The sequence below is a fragment of the Lepidochelys kempii genome, chromosome 1 (genome assembly GCF_965140265.1).
Source record: "Lepidochelys kempii isolate rLepKem1 chromosome 1, rLepKem1.hap2, whole genome shotgun sequence".
Taxonomy (NCBI): Eukaryota; Metazoa; Chordata; order Testudines; family Cheloniidae; genus Lepidochelys; species Lepidochelys kempii.
The window spans coordinates 54,488,063-54,511,178 of NC_133256.1; the positions used below are offsets into that span (position 1 = coordinate 54,488,063).

At 48.9% G+C, this 23,116-nt stretch overlaps 1 protein-coding gene across 6 annotated transcripts in view; it reads left to right on the forward strand.

Moving 5' to 3' along the window:
- Window positions 1-4,076: 4,076 nt before the first annotated feature.
- Window positions 4,077-23,116, forward strand: part of CKAP2 (cytoskeleton associated protein 2) — a 42,394-nt gene continuing 23,354 nt past the window's right edge. Inside the window, exons 1-5 of one of the 6 annotated variants that reach the window (XM_073342923.1) lie at window positions 4,077-4,131; window positions 17,421-17,512; window positions 18,267-18,412; window positions 18,848-19,099; window positions 19,197-20,891. In XM_073342923.1, the coding sequence (XP_073199024.1) occupies window positions 20,858-20,891 (34 nt within the window). In that variant the 5' untranslated portion in view covers window positions 4,077-4,131; window positions 17,421-17,512; window positions 18,267-18,412; window positions 18,848-19,099; window positions 19,197-20,857. Of the gene's footprint in view, window positions 4,132-8,993; window positions 17,513-18,266; window positions 18,413-18,847; window positions 19,100-19,196; window positions 20,892-23,116 lie in introns of those variants that run through there. The other 5 variants (XM_073342877.1, XM_073342894.1, XM_073342912.1 and 2 more) reach the window with 5 other exon arrangements.

The window sequence follows — 23,116 nt, forward strand, 5'->3', positions numbered from 1 at the left end:
CAGATTCATCTCCCCATACAGCAATCAGATCCCGTACCTCCCGTTTGGTCCATGCTGGAGCTCTTCAGCAATTCTGGGACCACATGGTCCCCTAGGATGATGAGCTCTGCATGGTGACCTGTGCAGGTGAGCTCGCCACGCTGGCCAAACAGGAAATGAAATTCAAAAGTTTGCAGGCCTTTTTCTGTCTACCTGGCCAGTGCATCTGAGTTGAGAGCGCTGTCCAGAGCGGTCACAACTGAGCATTCTGGGATAGCTCCCGGATGCCAATACCGTCAGATTGCGTCCACAGTAGCCCAAATTCGTCCCGACAAGGCCGATTTCAGCACTAATCCCCTCATCGGGGGTGGAGTAAAGAAATCAATTTTAAGAGCCCTTTAAGTAGAAAAAAAAGGGCTTTGTTGTGTGGATGGGTGCAGGGTTAAATCGAGATAACGCTGCTAAATTTGACCTAAACTCGTAGTGTAGACCAGGCCTAAAACCTTGTCTACACTACACAGTTTTGTTGACAAAAGTCAGCTTTCTTCGACAAAACAATGGAGGTGTATACACAACAATGCTCCTCCTGCAGATGTAACTCCCCTGCTTACACTGACAAAATAAAACCACCTCGATGAGCAGCACAGACCTTTTTGCAACGTAGTTAGAGCAACGCAGTGTCAGTGTAGACAGTGCACTTGCTTGTCACCCTAATTGGCTTCCAGGAGGTGTCCCACAATGCCCATCATGACCACTCGGGTCAGCAGTTTTGAACTCCGCTGTCCTGCAGGTAAACAGGCATGCATTTAAAGGCCTGGGAATTTTTGAAATTCCTCTTCCTGAATGCTCAGCATGCACAGTTCATGCAGCATCTTCCCAGCTGACCATTCTGGCTTTCCATGAGTACACCAGAGCTGCTGGATCTGCGGGGAGAGGAGGCTGTACAGCTGCAGCTTCGCTCAAGCCATAGGAACTTTGATATCTAAGGGTAGATTGCTCATGGCATGCAGAAGGGACATGAAAGGGACATGCAGCAGTGCTATGCTAAGATCAAGGAGCTGAGGCAGGTGTATCAGAAGGCAAGGGAGGCCAACCATCACTCTAGTACAGCACTGAAGACATGCCACTTCTATGAGCAACTGCACGCTATCCTTGGCAGTCACCCCACTGCCAAGAGCTCCATGGATACTTCGTGGGGAATGGAGCTAGGGGTCAGTGGAGTCAATCCAGAGGACAAAGTGGTGGATGAGGAAGTGGAGTTGGATGTGGAACATGCAACAGGGTTGTCCGGTGGTGTGGCAAGCCAGGACCTATTTTCGACCCCAGAGGAGTCTAGCCAGTCGCAGCACTCTGGCGCTCATGAAGCAGGAGAAGCAAGCTCTGGTAAGCACACATTTTGCTTTGATACTGCACAGTGATAGGAGATTGAGGTCCCATTTACTTTGTTAAATGGTAGAGGAGGGATAAGATATAGAAATTAACAACAGAGCCTATGCAGTCGGGGTATCCAGCAGAACAGTTTGTTAATGTATACTGGGATGTCCTGGGAATCCACCATAGAAATCTCTAGGAAACTTTTGTGTGGCACTCAGCAATCCTCTGGAAAGATTCCTTGGCAGAGCTGCCTTGTTTCTGCCTCTGCTGTAGGAAACTTTGCTGTGCCAAATGGCAATTACTGCTGCAGGGACCAAAGCAGCACACAGGCGAGCAGCATAAGACCCGGTCTGAAGCTGCATGCATGCAGGAGATGCAGCCTTGCATCTTGAGTTACTCTCAGGAGTGAGATATCAGGTTCAATTACCTCAGCCTGTGGAAAAGGGTACCAACATTCAGAATACCCTCCTTAGGTGCATGTAGTGACCCTCTTCACAAAACCACCCAGACCCTCTGTCTCTTCTTATCCATTCTCCCTGCCCAGCTCCCCCACCCTGCCAATCTCATCATAATTGGGACTCTCGCCTAGTTATGTGCTAGCAAAGAGACAGTGAGAAAGAGGTGTATGTGACTTGAGATTCATGGCTTTGAGTGCACTCTCAATACTGTCTCTGTTCATTGTTTCTTTGGTTTCTGCAGATGTGTCCTTGAGGACCAACCCCTACACACTGGCAGAGCACTTCTGTCAGATAAGGAGACAAACCAGGAGGATATGTTTAGAGAAATGTTGCAGTCAACAGATGCAGCCCATACGGAATGCCATTCCATGCCTGCCCCAAACTCCCCCAACACATTCCTCGCCTGTTTCCACCCTTTGCAATCCACCCCTAGAAACCAGTTTTCATCATGAAACCAGAGTTATACACAGCTGTGAGAGCCTGAACTGAGAGACTGCTCCTCCTTGCCATGTCCCACTTGAGGGGGGAGGGGAGAAGTGTTTTATCCTTTAATTAAAGTACGGTATTTGAAACAAAATGAGTCTTTATTTGTGTCATGCACATGGTAGTTGCTGCTAAAATTGAAACACAGTGGCTATAGACAGGAACTTTTGCTCACTACAATTAAAACTCAGGAAGCAAGTATTACTGAGTTATTTAAGGCAGCAAGTAAACATTGCCTGACCAAATGCATCAGATAAAGATGCATTACTAGTACTTGTTATCAAAATGTTCCTTCAGACCCTCCCTGATTCCAATAACCCCCCCACTGAGCCACTCTAATTGCCCTGGTATCTGGCTGTTCAAAATCGGCAGCCAGATGACCCACCTCAGCGCTCCACCCCTGGGGAAACTTTTCACCCTTCGCTTCACAAGTGTTTTACAGAGCACCGCAGGCTGCTGTGACCATCGGAATATTTTCCTCATTGAGGTCTAACCTGCCAAAATGGAAGCGCCAGTGACCTATTAATCTGCCGAAGGCACATTCAACAGTCATTCAGCACCTGCTGAGCCTGTTGTTGAAGCACTCCTTGCTGCTGTCTAGGTTCCCAGCGTAAGGCTTCATGAGCCATGGGAGCAAGGGGTACGTGGGGACTCCCAGGATCACTATGGGCATTTGCACATCCCCACTGGAATGATCTGGTCTGGAAAGAAAGTCCTAGCATGCAGCTTTCTGTACAGTCCAGTGTTCTGAAAGATGCATGCACCATGAACTTTCCCTGAACAACCCCCACTGATGTCAGTGAAACGGCCCTGGTAATGCACCAGCACCTGCAAGATGCACCTGTTTGTTTGCGACAGGGAAGCCTGGCTGTTTAAAAATAGCCAGAGCTTCGCGAACCAGCTGAGCGGCGGAGAACCAGCTGAGCAGCGGGGACAGCAGAGCAGCACACAGCAGGAGTTTGCCTGGGACTGGTAAGTATCCGAGTCTGTGTTTGTTTGCTTGCTGAGGAAGTATCCGAGCGTGTGTTTGCTGGGGGGGGCAGTGTGAGAGCCTGAGTGAGTGTCTGATTGGCTGCTAGCCTGCAGGGGGCGGGCAGTAGGGTGTCTGTTTGTTTGCGACAGGGAAGCCTGGCTGTTTAAAAATAGCCAGAGCTTCGCGAACCAGCTGAGCGGCGGAGAACCAGCTGAGCAGCGGGGACAGCAGAGCAGCACACAGCAGGAGTTTGCCTGGGACTGGTAAGTATCCGAGTCTGTGTTTGTTTGCTTGCTGAGGAAGTATCCGAGCGTGTGTTTGCTGGGGGGGGCAGTGTGAGAGCCTGAGTGAGTGTCTGATTGGCTGCTAGCCTGCAGGGGGCGGGCAGTAGGGTGTCTGTTTGTTTGCGACAGGGAAGCCTGGCTGTTTAAAAATAGCCAGAGCTTCGCGAACCAGCTGAGCGGCGGAGAACCAGCTGAGCAGCTGGGAGTTCGCCTGGAGGGAGCCCAGTGAGGCTTACGTCTTGCAAACTGCTCTGAGGAAGCTCATAGTAGGAAGGTGATATGGAAGGGGGGGGTTCAGCTGTTGTGACCTGCACTGCATGTGCCATGTTTGTCTTTCTTCCACAGGACAGAAGCGACTTTGTCTGTACAAAGTGCAAGCTGGTCTCCATATTGGAAGAGAAGATTGAAGGTCTGGAGCAACAGATAACAACCCTGCGTTGCATACGGGAAACTGAGGATTTCCTGGACGAAACTCAGGATAGGCTTCTAGGGGCACAAAGCTCTACAGATATAGAGCAGGTTGCACAGAGGAGCCAAGAGGCTAGTGAAGAAGCTTGGCAACATGTGACCTCCAGAAGAGGTAAGCGGAATGTCCGGGTTCCAGTAACACAGACACAGGTAACTAACCGCTTTCATGTTCTCTCCACAGGTATCGTTGCGGAGAATGGACCAGATGATATGTCTGGGGCGAGAAAGCAGAAGGAGACTCTGCTGGTTGGAAGGCATGAGATGCGCTGTCCTGAGGTTGGGGGTTCCACGACCACCACCCCCAAGAGGAGAAGGCGGGTGGTGGTGGTCGGGGACTCTCTCCTCCGGGGGACTGAGTCATCTATCTGCCGCCCTGACCGGGAAAACCGAGAAGTCTGCTGCTTGCCAGGGGCTAAGATTCGTGATGTGACGGAGAGACTGCCGAGACTCATCAAGCCCTCGGATCGCTACCCCTTCCTGCTTCTCCACGTGGGCACCAATGATACTGCCAAGAATGACCTTGAGCGGATCACTGCGGACTATGTGGCTCTAGGAAGAAGAATAAAGGAGTTGGAGGCGCAAGTGGTGTTCTCGTCCATCCTCCCCGTGGAAGGAAAAGGCCTAGGTAGGGAGCGTCGAATCGTGGAAGTCAACGAATGGCTACGCAGATGGTGTCGGAGAGAAGGCTTTGGTTTCTTTGACCATGGGATGGTGTTCCATGAAGGAGGAGTGCTGGGTAGAGACGGGCTCCATCTTACGAAGAGAGGGAAGAGCATCTTTGCCAGCAGGCTGGCTAACCTAGTGAGGAGGGCTTTAAACTAGGTTCACCGGGGGAAGGAGACCAAAGCCCTGAGGTAAGTGGGAAAGCGGGATACCGGGAGGAAGCACAGGCAGGAATGTCTGTGAGGGGAGAGCTCCTGCCTCATACTGGCAATGAGGGGCGATCAACAGGTTATCTCAAGTGCTTATATACAAATGCACAAAGCCTTGGAAACAAGCAGGGAGAACTGGAGGTCCTGGTGATGTCAAGGAACTATGACGTGATCGGAATAACAGAGACTTGGTGGGATAACTCATATGACTGGAGTACTGTCATGGATGGTTATAAACTGTTCAGGAAGGACAGGCAGGGCAGAAAAGGTGGGGGAGTAGCACTGTATGTAAGGGAGCAGTATGACTGCTCAGAGCTCCGGTACGAAACTGCAGAAAAACCTGAGTGTCTCTGGATTAAGTTTAGAAGTGTGTGCAACAAGAGTGATGTAGTGGTGGGAGTCTGCTATAGACCACCGGACCAGGGGGATGAGGTGGATGAGGCTTTCTTCCGGCAGCTCACGGAAGCTACTAGATCGCATGCCCTGATTCTCATGGGTGACTTTAATTTTCCTGATATCTGCTGGGAGAGCAATACAGCGGTGCATAGACAATCCAGGAAGTTTTTGGAAAGCGTAGGGGACAATTTCCTGGCGCAAGTGCTAGAGGAGCCAACTAGGGGGGGTGCTTTTCTTGACCTGCTGCTCACAAACCGGGTAGAATTAGTGGGGGAAGCAAAAGTGGATGGGAATCTGGGAGGCAGTGACCATGAGTTGGTTGAGTTCAGGATCCTGACGCAGGGAAGAAAGGTAAGCAGCAGGATACGGACCCTGGACTTCAGGAAAGCAGACTTCGACTCCCTCAGGGAACGGATGGCCAGGATCCCCTGGGGGACTAACTTGAAGGGGAAAGGAGTCCAGGAGAGCTGGCTGTATTTCAAGGAATCCCTGTTGAGGTTACAGGGACAAACCATCCCGATGAGTCGAAAGAATAGTAAATATGGCAGGCGACCAACTTGGCTTAATGGTGAAATCCTAGCGGATCTTAAACATAAAAAAGAAGCTTACAAGAAGTGGAAGGTTGGACATATGACCAGGGAAGAGTATAAAAATATTGCTCGGGCATGTAGGAATGTTATCAGGAGGGCCAAATCGCACCTGGAGCTGCAGCTAGCCAGAGATGTCAAGAGTAACAAGAAGGGTTTCTTCAGGTATGTTGGCAACAAGAAGAAAGCCAAGGAATGTGTGGGCCCCTTACTGAATGAGGGAGGCAACCTAGTGACAGAGGATGTGGAAAAAGCTAATGTACTCAATGCTTTTTTTGCCTCTGTTTTCACTAACAAGGTCAGCTCCCAGACTGCTGCGCTGGGCATCACAAAATGCGGAAGAGATGGCCAGCCCTCTGTGGAGATAGAGGCGGTTAGGGACTATTTAGAAAAGCTGGACGTGCACAAGTCCATGGGGCCGGACGAGTTGCATCCGAGAGTGCTGAAGGAATTGGCGGCTATGATTGCAGAGCCACTGGCCATTATCTTTGAAAACTCGTGGCGAACCGGGGAAGTCCCGGATGACTGGAAAAAGGCTAATGTAGTGCCAATCTTTAAAAAAGGGAAGAAGGAAGATCCTGGGAACTACAGGCCAGTCAGCCTCACCTCAGTCCCTGGAAAAATCATGGAGCAGGTCCTCAAAGAATCAATCCTGAAGCACTTGCATGAGAGGAAAGTGATCAGGAACAGCCAGCATGGATTCACCAAGGGAAGGTCATGCCTGACTAATCTAATCGCCTTTTATGATGAGATTACTGGTTCTGTGGATGAAGGGAAAGCAGTGGATGTATTGTTTCTTGACTTTAGCAAAGCTTTTGACACGGTCTCCCATAGTATTCTTGTCAGCAAGTTAAGGAAGTATGGGCTGGATGAATGCACCATAAGGTGGGTAGAAAGCTGGCTAAATTGTCGGGCTCAACGGGTAGTGATCAATGGCTCCATGTCTAGTTGGCAGCCGGTATCAAGTGGAGTGCCCCAGGGGTCGGTCCTGGGGCCGGTTTTATTCAATATCTTCATAAATGATCTGGAGGATGGTGTGGATTGCACTCTCAGCAAATTTGCGGATGATACTAAACTGGGAGGAGTGGTAGATACGCTGGAGGGGAGGGATAGGCTACAGAAGGACCTAGACCAATTGGAAGATTGGGCCAAAAGGAATCTGATGAGGTTCAATAAGGATAAGTGCAGGGTCCTGCACTTAGGACGGAAGAACCCAATGCACAGCTACAGACTAGGGACCGAATGGCTAGGCAGCAGTTCTGCAGAAAAGGACCTAGGGGTGACAGTGGACGAGAAGCTGGATATGAGTCAGCAGTGTGCCCTTGTTGCCAAGAAGGCCAATGGCATTTTGGGATGTATAAGTAGGGGCATAGCGAGCAGATTGAGGGACGTGATCGTTCCCCTCTATTCGACATTGGTGAGGCCTCATCTGGAGTACTGTGTCCAGTTTTGGGCCCCACACTTCAAGAAGGATGTGGATAAATTGGAGAGAGTCCAGCGAAGGGCAACAAAAATGATTAGGGGACTGAAACACATGAGTTATGAGGAGAGGCTGAGGGAGCTGGGATTGTTTAGCCTGCAGAAGAGAAGAATGAGGGGGGATTTGATAGCTGCTTTCAACTACCTGAAAGGGGGTTCCAAAGAGGATGGCTCTAGACTGTTCTCAATGGTAGCAGATGACAGAACGAGGAGTAATGGTCTCAAGTTGCAGTGGGGGAGGTTTAGATTGGATATTAGGAAAAACTTTTTCACTAAGAGGGTGGTGAAACACTGGAATGCGTTACCTAGGGAGGTGGTAGAATCTCCTTCCTTAGAGGTTTTTAAGGTCAGGCTTGACAAAGCCCTGGCTGGGATGATTTAACTGGGAATTGGTCCTGCTTTGAGCAGGGGGTTGGACTAGATGACCTTCTGGGGTCCCTTCCAACCCTGATATTCTATGATTCTATGATTCTATGATTATGGAAAAGTAGCCCTTTTGGCTGATGTATTCTGTCGCAATATGGTCTAGGGCCAAATATGGGTTATGCATTCCATCTATTGCCCCACCATAGTTCAGGAATTCCATTGCTGCAAAACCATTAGTTATTTCCTGCACATTACCCAGAGTCACAATCCTTCATAGCAAGAGATAATTAATGGCCCTGCACACTTGCATCACTGCAACCCCCACGGTGGACTTTCCAACTCCAAACTGATTCTTGACTGACGGTTAGCAGTCTGGATTTGCCAGCTTCCACACAGCAATCACCACTCACTTTTTCACAGTGAGGGCAGTTCTCATTCTGATGTCCTTGCACCTCAGGGCAATGGCAAGCTCCGCACCCAGTTCTAGGAAGATGGTTTTGCACTTCTGAAAGTTCTGCAACCACTATTCATCATTCCATATATGCATCACAATGCAATCCCATCACTCAGTGCTTGTTTCTAGAGCCCAGTACCAACCATCCACCATGTGCAGCTGCTCCATGAATGCCAGCAGCAATCTTGAATTGTTTCTTTCCATTGCACACAGCAGGGCAAGCACCATAAATTCAGTTTGTTTCCCAGCTCATGAAATACTGCAGGATCAGCTGTTTTGTGTTCATAAGGCTCATCCATAGACTGGTCAGCAGTTCAGGATCCCTGCTTTGAGGCAGAGATGGTGATTGCAAAGTTTAGAAGGGCAGTTAAAAAACAGCACAAAATGAAGTCAGAAACCCATGGAATGATGGGACAGAAAGAACTGCATCATGGGATGGTGAGCACACCCCTGTGATCCATTCCCAGATCTCCCAGCAGCAGAGGGTGGGGAGATGCACAGTGGGCTAGTTACCCATGATGCAATGCTCTCTCTGTGGATGCAAAAGTACTGACTGTGGACGTGCTTTGCTGATACAAGGAGCATTGTGTGGACATGCATAAGTGATGTAATTAAAGTGGTATATGGTCATAGCAGTCTCTGGCTCCAACCCTTAGGCAGGGTAGAGCCATAAATAGTTCAGGGGCCCAGGCCCTCAGCAAACAGTCTAGGGGGCTCAGGCAGGGGTTGAGCACCCAGCAAACAGTCTAGCATCCCAGCTCAGTAGGCAGTAGATTCACACAGGCCTCCTGGCTAAAGGTGGGGAGGCTGCCACCCCAGGGGTGGGGTGAAAGGGGATAGGGGGATACAGGCCTACCCAATTCCACCACATTCCAGCCCAGGGCCCTAACAGTGGCAAAGTGGTCTGCCACTGGGTCAGCAGGGATCCAACCACAACACACTGACCCGAACTCAGGCAGCAACTCAGCCAGACTGTAGTCAGCTGTCCCTGGGCCACTTGCTACCGTTCCCTGGGGTTGTACCTGGATCTCAGGCTTGTCCTCCATCTCCCCTGGGTACACTGCAAGTGGTAATCCCAGCCGCTCTTCAGTATCAGGTTGCTCAGACAGTTCAGACAAGTCCTCAGGACAGCAGAAGTCCTCACTAGGCTTCAGCTCCAGCAGGAGGATGAAGGTATCTACCTCCCTTGGCAACTTCAGCCCAACTGAGCTACAGGGCCTGCCCTTTATAATTTCTGTTCCTGTCCCACCCCCTCTGCTTCCAGGCATGGCTTTCCTGGTTCCCTCATCAGGGGGCATCTGGCCCTCCCTCGCTGTCAATCTCCGAGGGAGGCTATGCCCCTTTGCTACACAAGGCCTAAGGCTTCATTAAAACCTGTATTTCCTAAACATCTCTTCTCTTTCCCAATTTCCTAACCAAGTTCCTAACCTTCCAAATTAATGCAATTAACACCACTAGTAGTATGGCTTACACAGTTACAAAGCCCATTGATATTATACGTATCTGTGGATGTTCCCCAATACTGCATGCTAATTCCTGCCATGGGACATTTCCCAGTGTACCTATGTTGCTTTGTATATTTCAACTCTCCTGTCTTAAGGTCAGCAAATGTTCTGGATGTCTGCTCATTAAGGCCTGCACATTTAAATGTAATGGTTGTATGACTCAGCTTAGCTATACCACACAGTCTAGGGCAGCACCAAACATAGGGGCATCAGCTGATATATTGTGGCTCTCATGCTTGGGAACTTGAAATATTACTTTATCCCCTATTTGGGTAATCTTTCTTGGAACCAAGCAGAACACTGGCCAGTTATAATAACATGTCTGTGTTCCATATTAGAAGCATCTGATCCATAAGGTTACACAATATTTGTCTTCTCCAACCTTTGCAACCTTGGCTTGACTGTAGCCTGATTGCCTCAGCTGTATGGTGCAATTTCAGGTTTCTTCATCCAAGGTGAACCCACATGCGAGCAATTCACTCTGCACTATATCACAATGACATAATCAGGTACCATGCCTCTTGGAACAACGTGAGATATCTGGAGCTTTCCAGACTCCCCCACCCTCCTTACCAGTATCTGAGGATGAGTGACATATTCCTCTAAGATATAACCTGCCACGGTAGGTTCCAATGTACCTATGTACTGGACACTAATCACTCTTAATGCCTCACTTAGTCCTAACAGCAAGGAGCACTTTTGGCACCTTAGAGAATAACACATTTATTTGGGCATAAACTTTCATGGGCTAAAACTCACTTCATCAGATGCATGTAGTAGGAAATACAGTAAGCAGGTATAAATACAGAGTTCATGAAAAGATGGGAGTTGCCTTACCAAGTGGGGGGGTCAGTGTTAACAAGACACTTCAATTAAAGTGGAAGTGGGCTATTCTCAACAGTAGAATACCAAGGGAGGAAAAATCACTTTTGTAGTGTTAATCAGGGTGGCCCATTTCAAAGAGTTGACAAGAAGGTGTGAGTAACAGTAGGGGGAAATTAGTAAGGGGAAATTAGTTTTTGTAGTGACCCATCCAATGATGTGGTCTGGATGAAAGCTAGAGGCATGTAGGTAATGTAGGCATGTAGGTAAGTATAGCAGTCAATAGGTTCCCAGTATAGGGTGGTGTTTATGTGACCATCGCTTGTTTGCACTGTAGTGTTCAGGAAGTGGATCTCTTGTGTGGACTGGACCAGGTTGAAGTTGATGGTGGGGTGGAAATTGTTGAAATCCTAGTGGAATTCCTCAAGGACCTCTTTCCCGTGGGTCCAGATGATGAAAATGTCATCAATGTAGTGCAAGTAGAGTAGGGGCATTAGGGGACGAGAGCTGAGGAAGCGTTTTTCTAAGTCAGCCATAAAATTGTTGGCATACTGTGGGGCCATGTGGGGTCAAAGTCATTATCTTCAGCCTCCAACTAAAACGTCTCCAGCGCATCATCAAGGATCTACAACCTAGCCTTGGCTGCCGGTGGGTTCTGAGTACCTGCTAATTTTTCTCCATGGGTGCTCCAGCCGTGGAGCATCCATGGAGTGGGCATCTGTGTGTGGGAGACCACAGCTCAAGTCCCTGAACTGAATCAGCCAGCACAGACTTGGTCCTCAGGCTCCTACCCACTAGGTTATAGAATCTATCTTTGTTTCTGGCTCAATTCATATTTATACAACGTGAAACAGCTTCAACAGGAATGACTGGCAGTGTCTGAAGCCAGTATTCTAGCCGCCTAGTTGGATTGTATTAAGCAAGTGGCTGGAGGTAACCTTGGGGCTCATAGTTGAACTCACAGTTTTTGTGTCTGGCCACTTGGAGCTTCACAGCAGCAGTGGGGCTAATCCTCAGATGTAGAGCAGGGTGAGAATTTCTTGATGAAAGGCTTTTTCAAAGGAAAATGCTGATTTGTGGAAACCAAAATTGTTCATGGGAAAAGAAAGGTTGTGACAAATTTCCAGCTTCAACAAAAAAATTAAAAAATATTGTCAAAATTATCAAAAGATCCTCCTCCACTTTCTAAACACATTTTCAAAACACAGAAGTTGTAGTTTTTTGAAGTTGATACAACTTTGTTTTGAAATTTAAGCTACTTTATAGTAAAAAAAAAATTGTTTACATTCAATTTCCTGTTTTACAATGAAGCCCATCATAGAGGTGTCTAAACTCCAGAATCCTTTGCTTCTCTGGTTGGCCTGAAATCCGTTCCAGACATAATCAAGGGATCTTCAGAAGGCTGATAAATGCCTTACCATAGGATTAACCTTTATACTAGGCTCTTCTTATACAAAGAACCTCTTGGAAACGTCTGATCAGGTTATGATCTAATAAGGCTATCCTTAATGCCTATCGGACCTGCAACAACACTTATTGGGAGTCTTTCTGTCATGTTCATTGACTTCACTGGGTTTTGAATCAGATTCATGAAAGAGGAACCATTTTATCTTCTACTGAAATGCAGCTACTTCTGGGGTGGAAGGTGATAGTTGTGCAGCGTTAACATGAGCTGCTGAAAAACTGTTGAGGACAGGTATTTAAGAAAGCATCCTATATTCAAAGTGGGGTTGGGTAGGCATATTGTAGCTTCTTACATTGGCATCTGGTCAGGAAACTGGGACTAGGATTTTTGAGCACCAGAGTGGCAGGGCTGAATTAATGCAGGAGCTTTAGGGGCTGCAGCCCAAGGCCTCAGGCTAAGGGGGGACCCTGCAGGCTTGCTGCGGCCCGCTACTTCTTTTCATCCAGCCCATGGCAAGTCTCTGTGCTGCGGGCCAAACACCAGTCCCTGAGCCTTGGCGCCCCCCGCCCCGGGGCTGGAGCCGCAAGCGCTGGCTCGCCGATGTGCCCCTGCAGTCCCTAGGCGAGGAGAGTTCAGGGAATTTCTGCGCGCTGCCCCCAGCACCGGCTCCGCAGCTCCCCTTGGTCAGATACCCTGTGGCACTTGTGGGCACAGGCAGCGTGGACCGCGCAGAGCAGCCTGGCCCCTCTGCCTAGGGCCGGACATGCTGGCCACCTTGGGGAGCAGAGCAGCGTGGAGCCAGGGGAGGCAGGGATCCTGCCTTAGCCCTGTTGCGCCGTCGACCAGGAGCCATCCAAGGTAAGTGCTTCCCGGCTGAAGCCTACACCCCGCACTCCCACCTGCACCTCAATCCCCTGTACCAGCCTTGAGCCCCCTCCTGCACCCAAACTCCCACCCAGAGCCCACACCCCAAACCTCCTGCTGCACCCCAACCCCCTGTCCCATTCCTGGCCCCACCCCAGAGCCCACCCACCCAGCTGGAGCTGCACCCCGTTCATCACCCCAGTCCACTGCCCCAGCCCTGAGCCCACTCCAAACCCACAGGGGCCCCACAAAATCTAATAGCCCTGGGCCCACAGGAGAGTTAATCCGGCCCTGCAGGGTGGTCAGCAGCATTGTTTTCCATCTCTTCCAAAAAGCTGCATGTCCAGCAGCACCCTGCTGGGACATTGATTCCAAACTGACTCAAACAGAAGTGCTTCCTACTAAAACATCCACAGTACTCCAACAGCACATTGTTTTCTTTAGAGGTCACTTATCGAAGCACCAACCAATCCTGACGCTGCTAATCTTGTGAAATATTACAACACCACACTATTCTATGAATGCAGATAACCTGTAATGGCTTTTCCAGTGCTAAATATATGCACTCCTCTCTGGGGTTGTTCATTAATAAAGATAATCTGTGTGCATCTGCTACTAACTCACCCTGACTTGCCCATGCTCTCTTTATATAACTCTGCCTGTTTCTACCCTGTATTACTGCAAATTGCTGATAGTTCGTTAGAAGAGAGAGTTGGGGAGGAGGTGGGAAAGGAGGCAAGATAAAGCATGTGCTCAGAGAAGGAAGAAGGCTAATTTGGTGTTATGGATTGGGAGCCAATACTGGATAAATAAACGTCCCTGAGTAGAGTGTGCTTGTAAGTATTGCTTTATTATTCCACCTGAAAGTGAATTACGACCAGCATTATCTTACTAGCAGCAGAAAAATGTGCAGATTCATAGATTTTAAGGTCAGAAAGGACCATTATGTCCATCTAGTCTGACCTCCTGTATAACACATGCCCTAGAATGTCACCAAGTGGTTCCTCCATCAAACCCATAACATGTGACTGAGCCAGAGCATGTTTCTTGGAAAGGCATCCATATGCATTAGAGCCAGATGGCTAACAGGAAATCGTTTTTCTGTAATGATGTGGAGTTAAGGGACATGGAGAAGAGGAAAACCTCTAATTGGGCTGAGACTAAAATTAGAGCAGAGAGGCCAGGATAATCAGAGCTCGGGCCCAAGAGTGGCAAGCAGGCGACCTGCTGTTTTCTATTCCTGGCTTTCTGACCACGAGCAAGTCTCTTCACCTCTGTGTGCCTCTGTTTTCCCAACTATAAAAGAGAGATAATCAAGGTTTCATTTATTATCCCCATTTTACAGGGTGGGAGAGTGAGACACACTTGAGGCCTGTCTATGCTACAGGACTGTAGTGCATTTGTAAGCTGCTGACCCCCACATGTTGTTCAGATCCTACAGATAAAACAGCTCCTAAGCATGTGTTTGTTCTGTGCTTATCCCCTATATAACACCAGGGTTGGATGGCCTTTTCCTGCTGTGCTGTAGGGAGCAGGTACTTGGTACTAGGGGTCTGAAGAGGCTCTTAAGAACAAATTTTTTAAAATCATTTTTATTAGTAAACTGAAAGAAAATATAAAATCACTGCTGATAAAATTTGTGTGTGACAAAATACTGGCCAAGTAGTAAATAATGATGAGGACTGGGCAGTCATACAGAGCAATCTGGATCACTAGGTAAGCTGGCCCCATTCAAACAAAACAGGTTTTAACAGAGCCAAATGCAATGTCTTATACCTAGCAACAAAGCATGCCACACCTACAAAAGGGGGAACTGTATCCAGGAAAGCAGTGACTCTGAAAAAGATTTAGGGGCCATACTGGGCAAGCCGCTCAACATGAGCTCCCAGTGCGATGCTGTGGTGAGCAGGTAAAAGCCATCATTAGACATATGAGCAGAGTAGTGAGTAGCATAAGGAGGTGACACAACATCAGTGAGACTGAGACTGGAATACTGCAGCCAGTTTTGGTGTCCACATTTTAAAAAGATGTTGAAAAATTGGAGATGGTGCAGCAAAGAACCATAAAATATTTTGAGGGCTGGAGAAAAACGCCTTCTTCTGAGCTATTGAAAGATCTCAATCTACAAAAAAGAAGGTCGAGACATGGCTTCATTGAACTGTCTAAGTGCCTTCATGGAGAGAAAATGTTGGGTATTAAAGGGCTCTTTAATCTTGCAGAGAAAGGCCTAACAAGGCCCAGTGGCTGGAAGGTGAAACCAGACAAATATTCATATTTCATGTTTTGCCAGAAGCAGGGAATGGGCAACAGGGGATGGGTCACTTGATGGTTACCTGGTCTGTTCCTTCCCTCTGAAGCACCTGGCATTGGCCACTGTTGGAAGACAGGATACTGGGTTAGATGGACCTTTGGTCTGACCCAGTATGGGTGTTCTTATGTTCTTATATTCTTATATTAGAAATAAGGTATAAATATTTAACAGCAAGGATGATACACCATTGGAACAAACTACCAAAGAAAGTGGTGGATTCTCCATCTCCTGATGTCTTCTAATGAAGACTAGATGCCTTTCTGGTACATGTTTTGTTCAAAACCTAGCTATTTTGTGATGTACAGGGAGGGCTGGGATATGCAGGAAGTCAGATTAGATGCTCTAATGTTCCCTCCTGGCCATACAGTCTACTAATTTATGAAAAACTGAGTGTGGCATGGGGAGCAGCCTCTGATGCTTTACTGTGTAGCCAGATTGATCTCCAGACTCAATAGTAATTGAGGGGAGTGATCCAGGGGAAGTAACTCAAACATTCAAAGAGGCTGGCCAGGAGCAGGACACCAGCCTTGCTGGGAAGGGCTGGGTGTGGCAGTGACATCACAAAGGCCTTTTGCAGGACCTCAGCCTATTGGACAAAGGTGGTGCGGAGGCGGTGACCTCACAGAGAGACCCTGACATTAGCCAGGCAGGACTGAGGTGCAGGACAGGGGCAACCTCAGAGACTCCTGTGGCTTTGCTGCAGCAAATCTCCTTCTCAAGGTCTCTCTTGAGGACTGAGAGAGAATTAGGATTCATTTACTAGAGCGTGAGGAGGGACCTCTTCAGAGTTTTCTCCTTTCCTACTACTCATTTTGTAGTCCCTGTTCAGAAGGTAAGAGCTTCAGAGAGATTTGGAATCTGTTCAGTCTGATCTACCTGGTGCCGGCTGAATTCTAGGCATAGAAATCACTGTGTTAAAGTGGCAGAATCTGATTTCCTGCCAAGGACTTTGTCCCGTAGAATCATTAGGGACCTAGGGGTTTATCCCCTTAGGTTTCCCTTTTCCTTTTTCCCTCCCTCTTTCTCTTCTTTTCTTGCTTCTTTTTTCCCTTTTCCCTGCTTCCCTCCCTCCATCAAGGAGGTGTGTGTGTGTGGGGGGGGGGTTTGCTCTCATTGTGGGAGGTCCTGACAAAGAGGTGGGGCTGTACTAATGCTCTGAGAGTGATACCCTCTGGTGGTGACTTGGGCCATCCTTTTGGGGCATCCGATGACACCCCTTAGTCTTCCAGCTCTCAGAGTCTCAATGCTGATTGGCTGAGCAGGGGGCTATTGACATGGAGGACTCAAGTCCTTTTGTTCTCTTTTATAACCAAGCAAATAAGTCATAATAACCAATCATGTATTTGATTAATCTTGCTGCTTCTCTCCAATAATTGTCTCTGAGCAGTTCATGATTCTCTCTAATGTTCTACTTCTTCTAAAATACTCGCTGAATAACGACTATGAACAATTATTGGTCTGTAGCTCATTTGAGAGCACTTTATTCTGATCAGTTGGTGTATCCAAAGGGGCTGGCAAGGGGCAGGACATCAGCCTTGCAGGGGAGCGGTGGGTGTGGCAGTGACCAAAGGCCTTTTGCAGGACCTCAGCCTATTGGACAAAGGTGGTGGGGAGCAGTGACCTCATAGAGAGACCCTGACATCAGCCAGGCAGGGCAGGGGCAACCTCAGAGACTCCTATGGCTTTGCTGCAGCAAGTCTCCTTCTCAAGGTCTCTCTTGAGGACTGAGAGAGAATTAGGATTCATGTATATGAGCTTGAGGAGGAACCTCTTCGGAGTTTTCTCCTTTCCTACTACTCCTTTTGCTAGAAAACAAACATCCCTTTTTAGAAGGTTAAGCCTCAGAAGTTTGGAACCTGTTCAGTCTGATCCACCTGGTGCTGGCTGAATTCTAGGCATAAGAATCACTAGGTTAAGGTGGCAGAAATTGATTTTGTACCTAGGACTTTGTCCCGTAGAATCACTGGGGACATGGGGGTTTATCCCCTTAGGTTTCCCTTTTCTTGTTTCCCTCCCTCCTTTCCCTTCTTCTCTTTCTTCTTTTTTTCCCTTTTCTATGCTTCCCTCCCTCCACCAAGGAGGTGTGGGGGGGAGAGGGGTAGGGTGGCGCATTTGCTCTCATTGTGGGAGGCCCTGACAAACCGGTGGGGCTGGACTAGTGCTCTGAGAGTGATCCCCTCAAGTGGTGACCTGGGACATCCTCTGGGACATCTACTGAGACCCTTCAGCCTCCCACCTCTCAGAGTCTGAATGCTGATTGGCCAAGGAGGCAGCTATTGACAGGGAGGAGAAGATTCCCCAGTTTCCCTAAATGACCAGTGAATCTCCCTTCCTTTGCAGACTCTGCACAAGGTCTTGGCAGACCTCCTGGATGCCATGCTGGAGAACCTGCTGGTAGTGTTCCCAGACACAACCTGCAATACATCTTGGAGGTGAGCACAATAAGGAGGGTCAGGAGACAATTTTACCTTAGTGCTGGGGAGTACTGGCAAGGGGAGACTGGAAGTTCCATTTTCCTCCTAGCCTGCACCCCAGTGGTCCATCTTTGGTCAGGCAGTCCGTGCAATGCTATGTTGAGTGCTTCCTTCTTCAGGGACAGGGGAAGGAATTGGAACTTCAAGCAAAGGCTCTGTCTAGTTCCATTGATCAGTAACCACAGGGCCCCTGGCTGGCTTGGGGAGTGAAAGCCTCAACCTCCCCCGCACACACAGTGAGATCCAAGAGATGGTCTTCACAGAAGAGTCACAGGCTCCTTCCGAGAGAACCAGGGGGGGGCCAGGGAATCAGCTCTCCTCTCCTACAGGCAGTGAGATTTGGGGGAGGAGGGTTTGTCCTCAAAGTCACCCCCTTCATCTGTCCAAGGACTTTAGAGCCAGAGAGGGGCAAGGGGGTCTATCTCCATCCTGATGAGCTGTTCATGAATCAGGACTACAGAGAGTATGGGACCAGCCCCAACACCAAAAGTTTTCCCAATCTAGAGAGACAAAGACAAGTTGTGACCTGCAAGATAAATGCATCGTCCTGGGTGCAACAATCCCCTTCTAAAGCTCTATGATCAATTAATCAGATATTCTGCCCTGAGCACAATGTCTCAGCCCCATGGGGATGGGGAGGGACTCATTTGCACAGCATATCCACCTGCCCCTGTCCATTTGCACAGCATGATCCTACCTCCTTCGTCCACAGCATGTCAACTTCTTCATCAGGTCCAGAGTGTCCTAGGAGAGAACCATTGCCATAAAGAACAGCACAGCCCTGCTCTGATTCACCATCACCCTCCGAGAATTTAATGTGAGTGACCTCTGACACGAGCTTCCTGACTCCAGGCATAGGTGAGCTGGCTCTGATATGCTACAGGATCTGCTGCCACAAGGGCTGTGGGTTGGGAGTGTTCCCCTTGGGAAGGCAGAATCAGAGCAGGGAATGAGATTGAACTTGACTTAAACTTTCTTCTCCTGGTTCAGTGGTGACCCTGGGCCTTTAAGGGGACTATGCTCCAGCCCCTGCTCCAGCCAGGTTCATGCCTAGCCTTGGGCCCCTTCTTGTCATCCTGGAGCAGCTGGGGGTGCAAATCATCATGGAGGGCCCTGCCCACATCCCTTTGCTCCTGGATCCCTTTGGGGGCAGAAGGAACTAAGGGGCTAGCTCTAGCTCCTCTCCCACAGTGTCTCCTGCAGAGGGACTTGGGGGAGAGACTGCTGGCCCAGGGGAGACTGGGAGCTGATGGTAAAATGCTGATGGAGCCCCCTCTCATTCCCTTCCATTAGAACTCAACACAGTCCCCCAAAATAGAGAACCTTGTAACTCAGCTGGGTTTGTACATCAGTGACCCAGCCAAGGACATCAGCCGGCAGGCCCCGGAGGGTATTTACCAGGTCTGGGAACTCCTGCTACACCAGAGAGATAAATAAACCCATCTGGAAATGGGACTCAATAGAAGAGAGACATTGACAGAGAAGCTGGGCAATGGAACCCCTGAAGAAATGAGCCTCCCTCCCATCTGAGACTGACCCCCCTGGGTAATGGAACCCCTGCTGAAACCCACCGAATCCTCTGAGATTGACCCCAGCTGGATGATGAATCTGTCTCTCTCTTTCTCCCCCTAACCCAATTTAGGATCAACCCCCCTCCCCAGGCACCTAGGATACTCCACCCACTGAAGGGAGCCCTGCGATTCTGTTGGGCCAGGGATGCAGCGAGGACTCCTCCCACTGTGTAGCCACCAATGGAAATGGAGGAATACAGGCACCGAAACCAGAAAGAGAAATCTGAGAAAGAAAAGCTGCCAACGAACATCTGTCATAGGAAGACTGAGGGAATGGAGACAGGAGCTCACCCTACCATGGGGTGGGGAGTGTTCGGCACTGGCGGTCACTAGAGAGAAAGACAAGAGTCCATCCCAGGGTTGCAGTTGCCATTAATCCCCCTTGGTTCCTGGGGGCATCCAAGTCTCTGACAGGTTCTCGTTCTCTTGAGACAGGAGGACATCACAGCCAAGGTGATACACCAGCTCCACACCATCTGATCCTTTCACCAGGTGGCCAAGGCTTTGCAGGGGCTACAACTTTTAGGATGCCTCCGATGGTGTGTATAACCCCACACTATACCAGGAGGGGCCAGAGAGCAGTGCTGGGCTGCTGTGATCCTGCCCCATCGCACCTGCAGAACCTGCTCAAGCTGGAGGAAATGTTTAAAATGGAGCCTGTCATGGGGTGTATGCACCCCCACGCTAGCCCAGTGACCAAAGGGTTAATACAGGCACGGCCAGCCACTACTGGTTGGCAGGCTAACAGCAGGTGGAAGGACAAAAGGGCTGAGAAGCAGATGAGTGAGCAGGCAGGAGAAAGGAACTCCGGTCAGCAGACTGCTAGAGTGCTGTCCAGGGACAACACCCCAGAAAGGGGTGAACAGGCCAACAGACTGAAGAGCCTACAGAGGCCTGAGGGAAGATAGGAAAGAGCTCACCCTGACTCTCCTTGTCTAGCTTGAGTGTCCTGAGCTGGAACCCGGTGGAGAGAGCAGGCCTGGGTTCCCCTACCAACTCCCCTAGTGGACCAGAGAACGGAAAGGCTGTCCAGATTACTGGACACCAGGAGTGGACTGACAGCCCCACTGAGCTGAATAAGCCGGAGCCATGCCTCTCCCCCTCTCCCATTTGGCTAGGGGAGGAACATTTGCACTGATGCACCACCTCACAGAGCTATACAGCTCAGAAGGGGAGAGACAGTGGAGAACAAGAGACTTATTTGGGGAGATCCTGAATAAGGGTGCAGCAGGAGTCCAGGCTGCAGAAGAGATTCTGCTAGCAGTAGCTACCCCAGGCCTGAGAGGAGGGGCTAGCCTTTCCCTAAGACTGCAAAACCCTTTGATCTAACTTCTCGAGGATCATGGGTGACGCATTTGACCATATGCCCAGTGGAGAGGGAGGGGCCAGGCTCCTATACTAACCACCCATTTCATGGAATGGATATAGACCCCTTTTCCTTCCCATGGAGGGGAGAAGAGGATGGAGAGAGACATTATAAGCCCTGAGCCAAAGGTGTATCACTCACAGGCATCCAGAGGTGTGTTGAAGACCCTTTCTTTTACGAGGATGTTGGACTGTATACATTTTGCTGGACTTTGTTAACCCGGAACTCAATTGGTGAACCAGCCAGAAGGCCAAGGCCACAGATCCCCCATCACTGAGCCTGGTTGATCCCACACCTACTATTATCCCCATTTGAGCTACTATATGGGAAGTAGCCCCACAGGATCCTAGATCTGCTCCACAAGACATGGGAGGAACCAGATCCAGGAACAACCAACATGGTATAATACGTGTTCTGTCTGAGAGAAAACTTGGAGACACTGTGGGCTTTCTTGAGAGAGAACCTGCTGTAATCTCAGTAGAACCAGGAATGGACCTACAATAATGGGGCCAGGCCGTGAAAATTTAAGCTCAGTGGTAGGGTTTGTTGTTGCTGCCAACCTTGAAGTCAAAACTGCTGGCTAAGTGGCAAGTGTGATAGGTTCCTCCCAGGGTGCCACCTGGAACTGGGGCCCCGTGACCCACCAGCCTGGGCTCCCTTTACACTATACTGCTGTGACCTGCACTTTACACTATACTGCCAAGCCCTCTCCCAGGCTCGAGGGTGATCCTGTAGAGTCATAGCAGCCATGAGTCAGAGGCTGTTTGTATCTTCTTCAGGAAGGTTCCCTGGTTGAAGATAAGCTCCTTCTAAGGCCTATTGTTTTCTCCTAATGGTTCATTAACCTGAATGGGCTGTTCCCAGCCAGCCATGTAGACAAAGATTTTTGCCTAGTGGGCATTCCCCAGGTGTAAACACAGTTGTAATACAGATATATAGTCAATATTCCTAACTTCAAATACAAAAAATCATACATGCATACAAATAAGATAATCATATTCAGTAAATCATAATCTTTTCAATGCCACCTCACATGACTTATCTTGCATAAAATACATTATAATTATGCCATAATCATATAATAAGAATATCACTATGAAGAATATGGGGTGCAGTGTCATAGCAAGGATCATTCAAGGTCATAAAAAGGGCAAGAGCAGTTGATTATGAAATCCACCACACAGGGAAGAGAAAAGAGACAAAGAGTGTACCATCTGAACCTACTGAAGGCTTGGAAGGATCAAGAGGGCCTCCTCATAATTCTTTTTCCACCAGAACCTGAGCTCAACCCACAAGCACCCTTAATCCATGATTCTGGCCTGAACAGAAACAGCAAATACAACGACCTCCCCTTGGTGTTCTTAGCATTGCCAGAACAAACCCACCTAGCCTACAATCAAGTGGATACCAACCTGGGGGAAAAGGTTCCTGAGAATCTACAACCTATTCGGCAGAAGTTGTGGGAAATGGTCCGCCAGAAACTTTTGGCTGTGTTGGACCTCAGAGTCATTAGGGAATCCCCTAGTGCAGCCTTTCTGAAACCTGGGGTCTGAACTGCAAAGGGTGTTGCAAGCCTAGTGTAGGGAGTTTGCAAGAAGAGTCACCACGGGTCTGGGTTTTTCCAGACATGACCTCTTTTTTGTTCCTCCAATCTCCCTTCAGGCAGATTTTGGAAATATGAAAAAATGTCTGATTTTTCCTTGCCTTCCAAGCTGGGCAGCAGGAGAGTGGCGGCTGCTGGCCGGGTGCCCCGCTTGGACGGCAGTCTGACCACCAGCAGCAGTGTAGAAGGAAGGGTGGCATTGTATGGTATTGCCACCCTTTCTTCTATGCCAGTGCTGGTGATAGCTTTACCTTCCAAGCTGGGTGGCCGGAGAGCAGCAGTCCCTGGCAGATCACCGAGCTCAGAAGTCAGCATGACCACTAGCAACAGCGCAGAAGGAGGGGAGGCATGGTATGGTATTGCCACTCTTCCTTCTGCGTCACTGCTGGAGGAGGTACTACCTTCCAAGCTGGGCAACAGAGAGCAGCTGTCGCTCTCCAGTGGCCCATCTGTGAAGGCAAGGAAAAATCATGGATCGACAAAAGTTTTACTGACAAAAAGAGCTACCGCCGCTTGTTGGGGCTAGTTTTATTTTGCTGGCAGGAGAGCTCTCTCGTGCAGGCAAAGAACACACAGGAACATCTACCTGTGCCACTGTAAGGTATGCAGTGTAGACATAGCCTTAGTGGACTGCATTTGATAAAGGGATGCCCGCAGACTTCTTTCCAAAAGCCCTGTTCAACGTGTGAATGCTTCACTGTCTGTTTATTCTCTTTGAGTTTGAATGAAGGTAAAATTACTGTTAAAATCAGTTTAAATCAGCCTTTGTCATAACAAATAGAGATACAGAAATGCCCAATTATCTGTGAAAATAAACTGTCTTTGGATAATAGCAAATGCCCCCTTAACATGGGATTGAGAATCTATCTTCTGAGCATAAACTCTGTGTGTGTGCTTTTTTAATGTATTTGCCCTATGTCTAATGCCTCATGGTCTATCTATACTGCTGTTTATACTTGTGCTGGAGGGTAGAGGGGGCTCTACACGTAAAAGAGGCATGGAGCGTAGAATACTCTTAACCA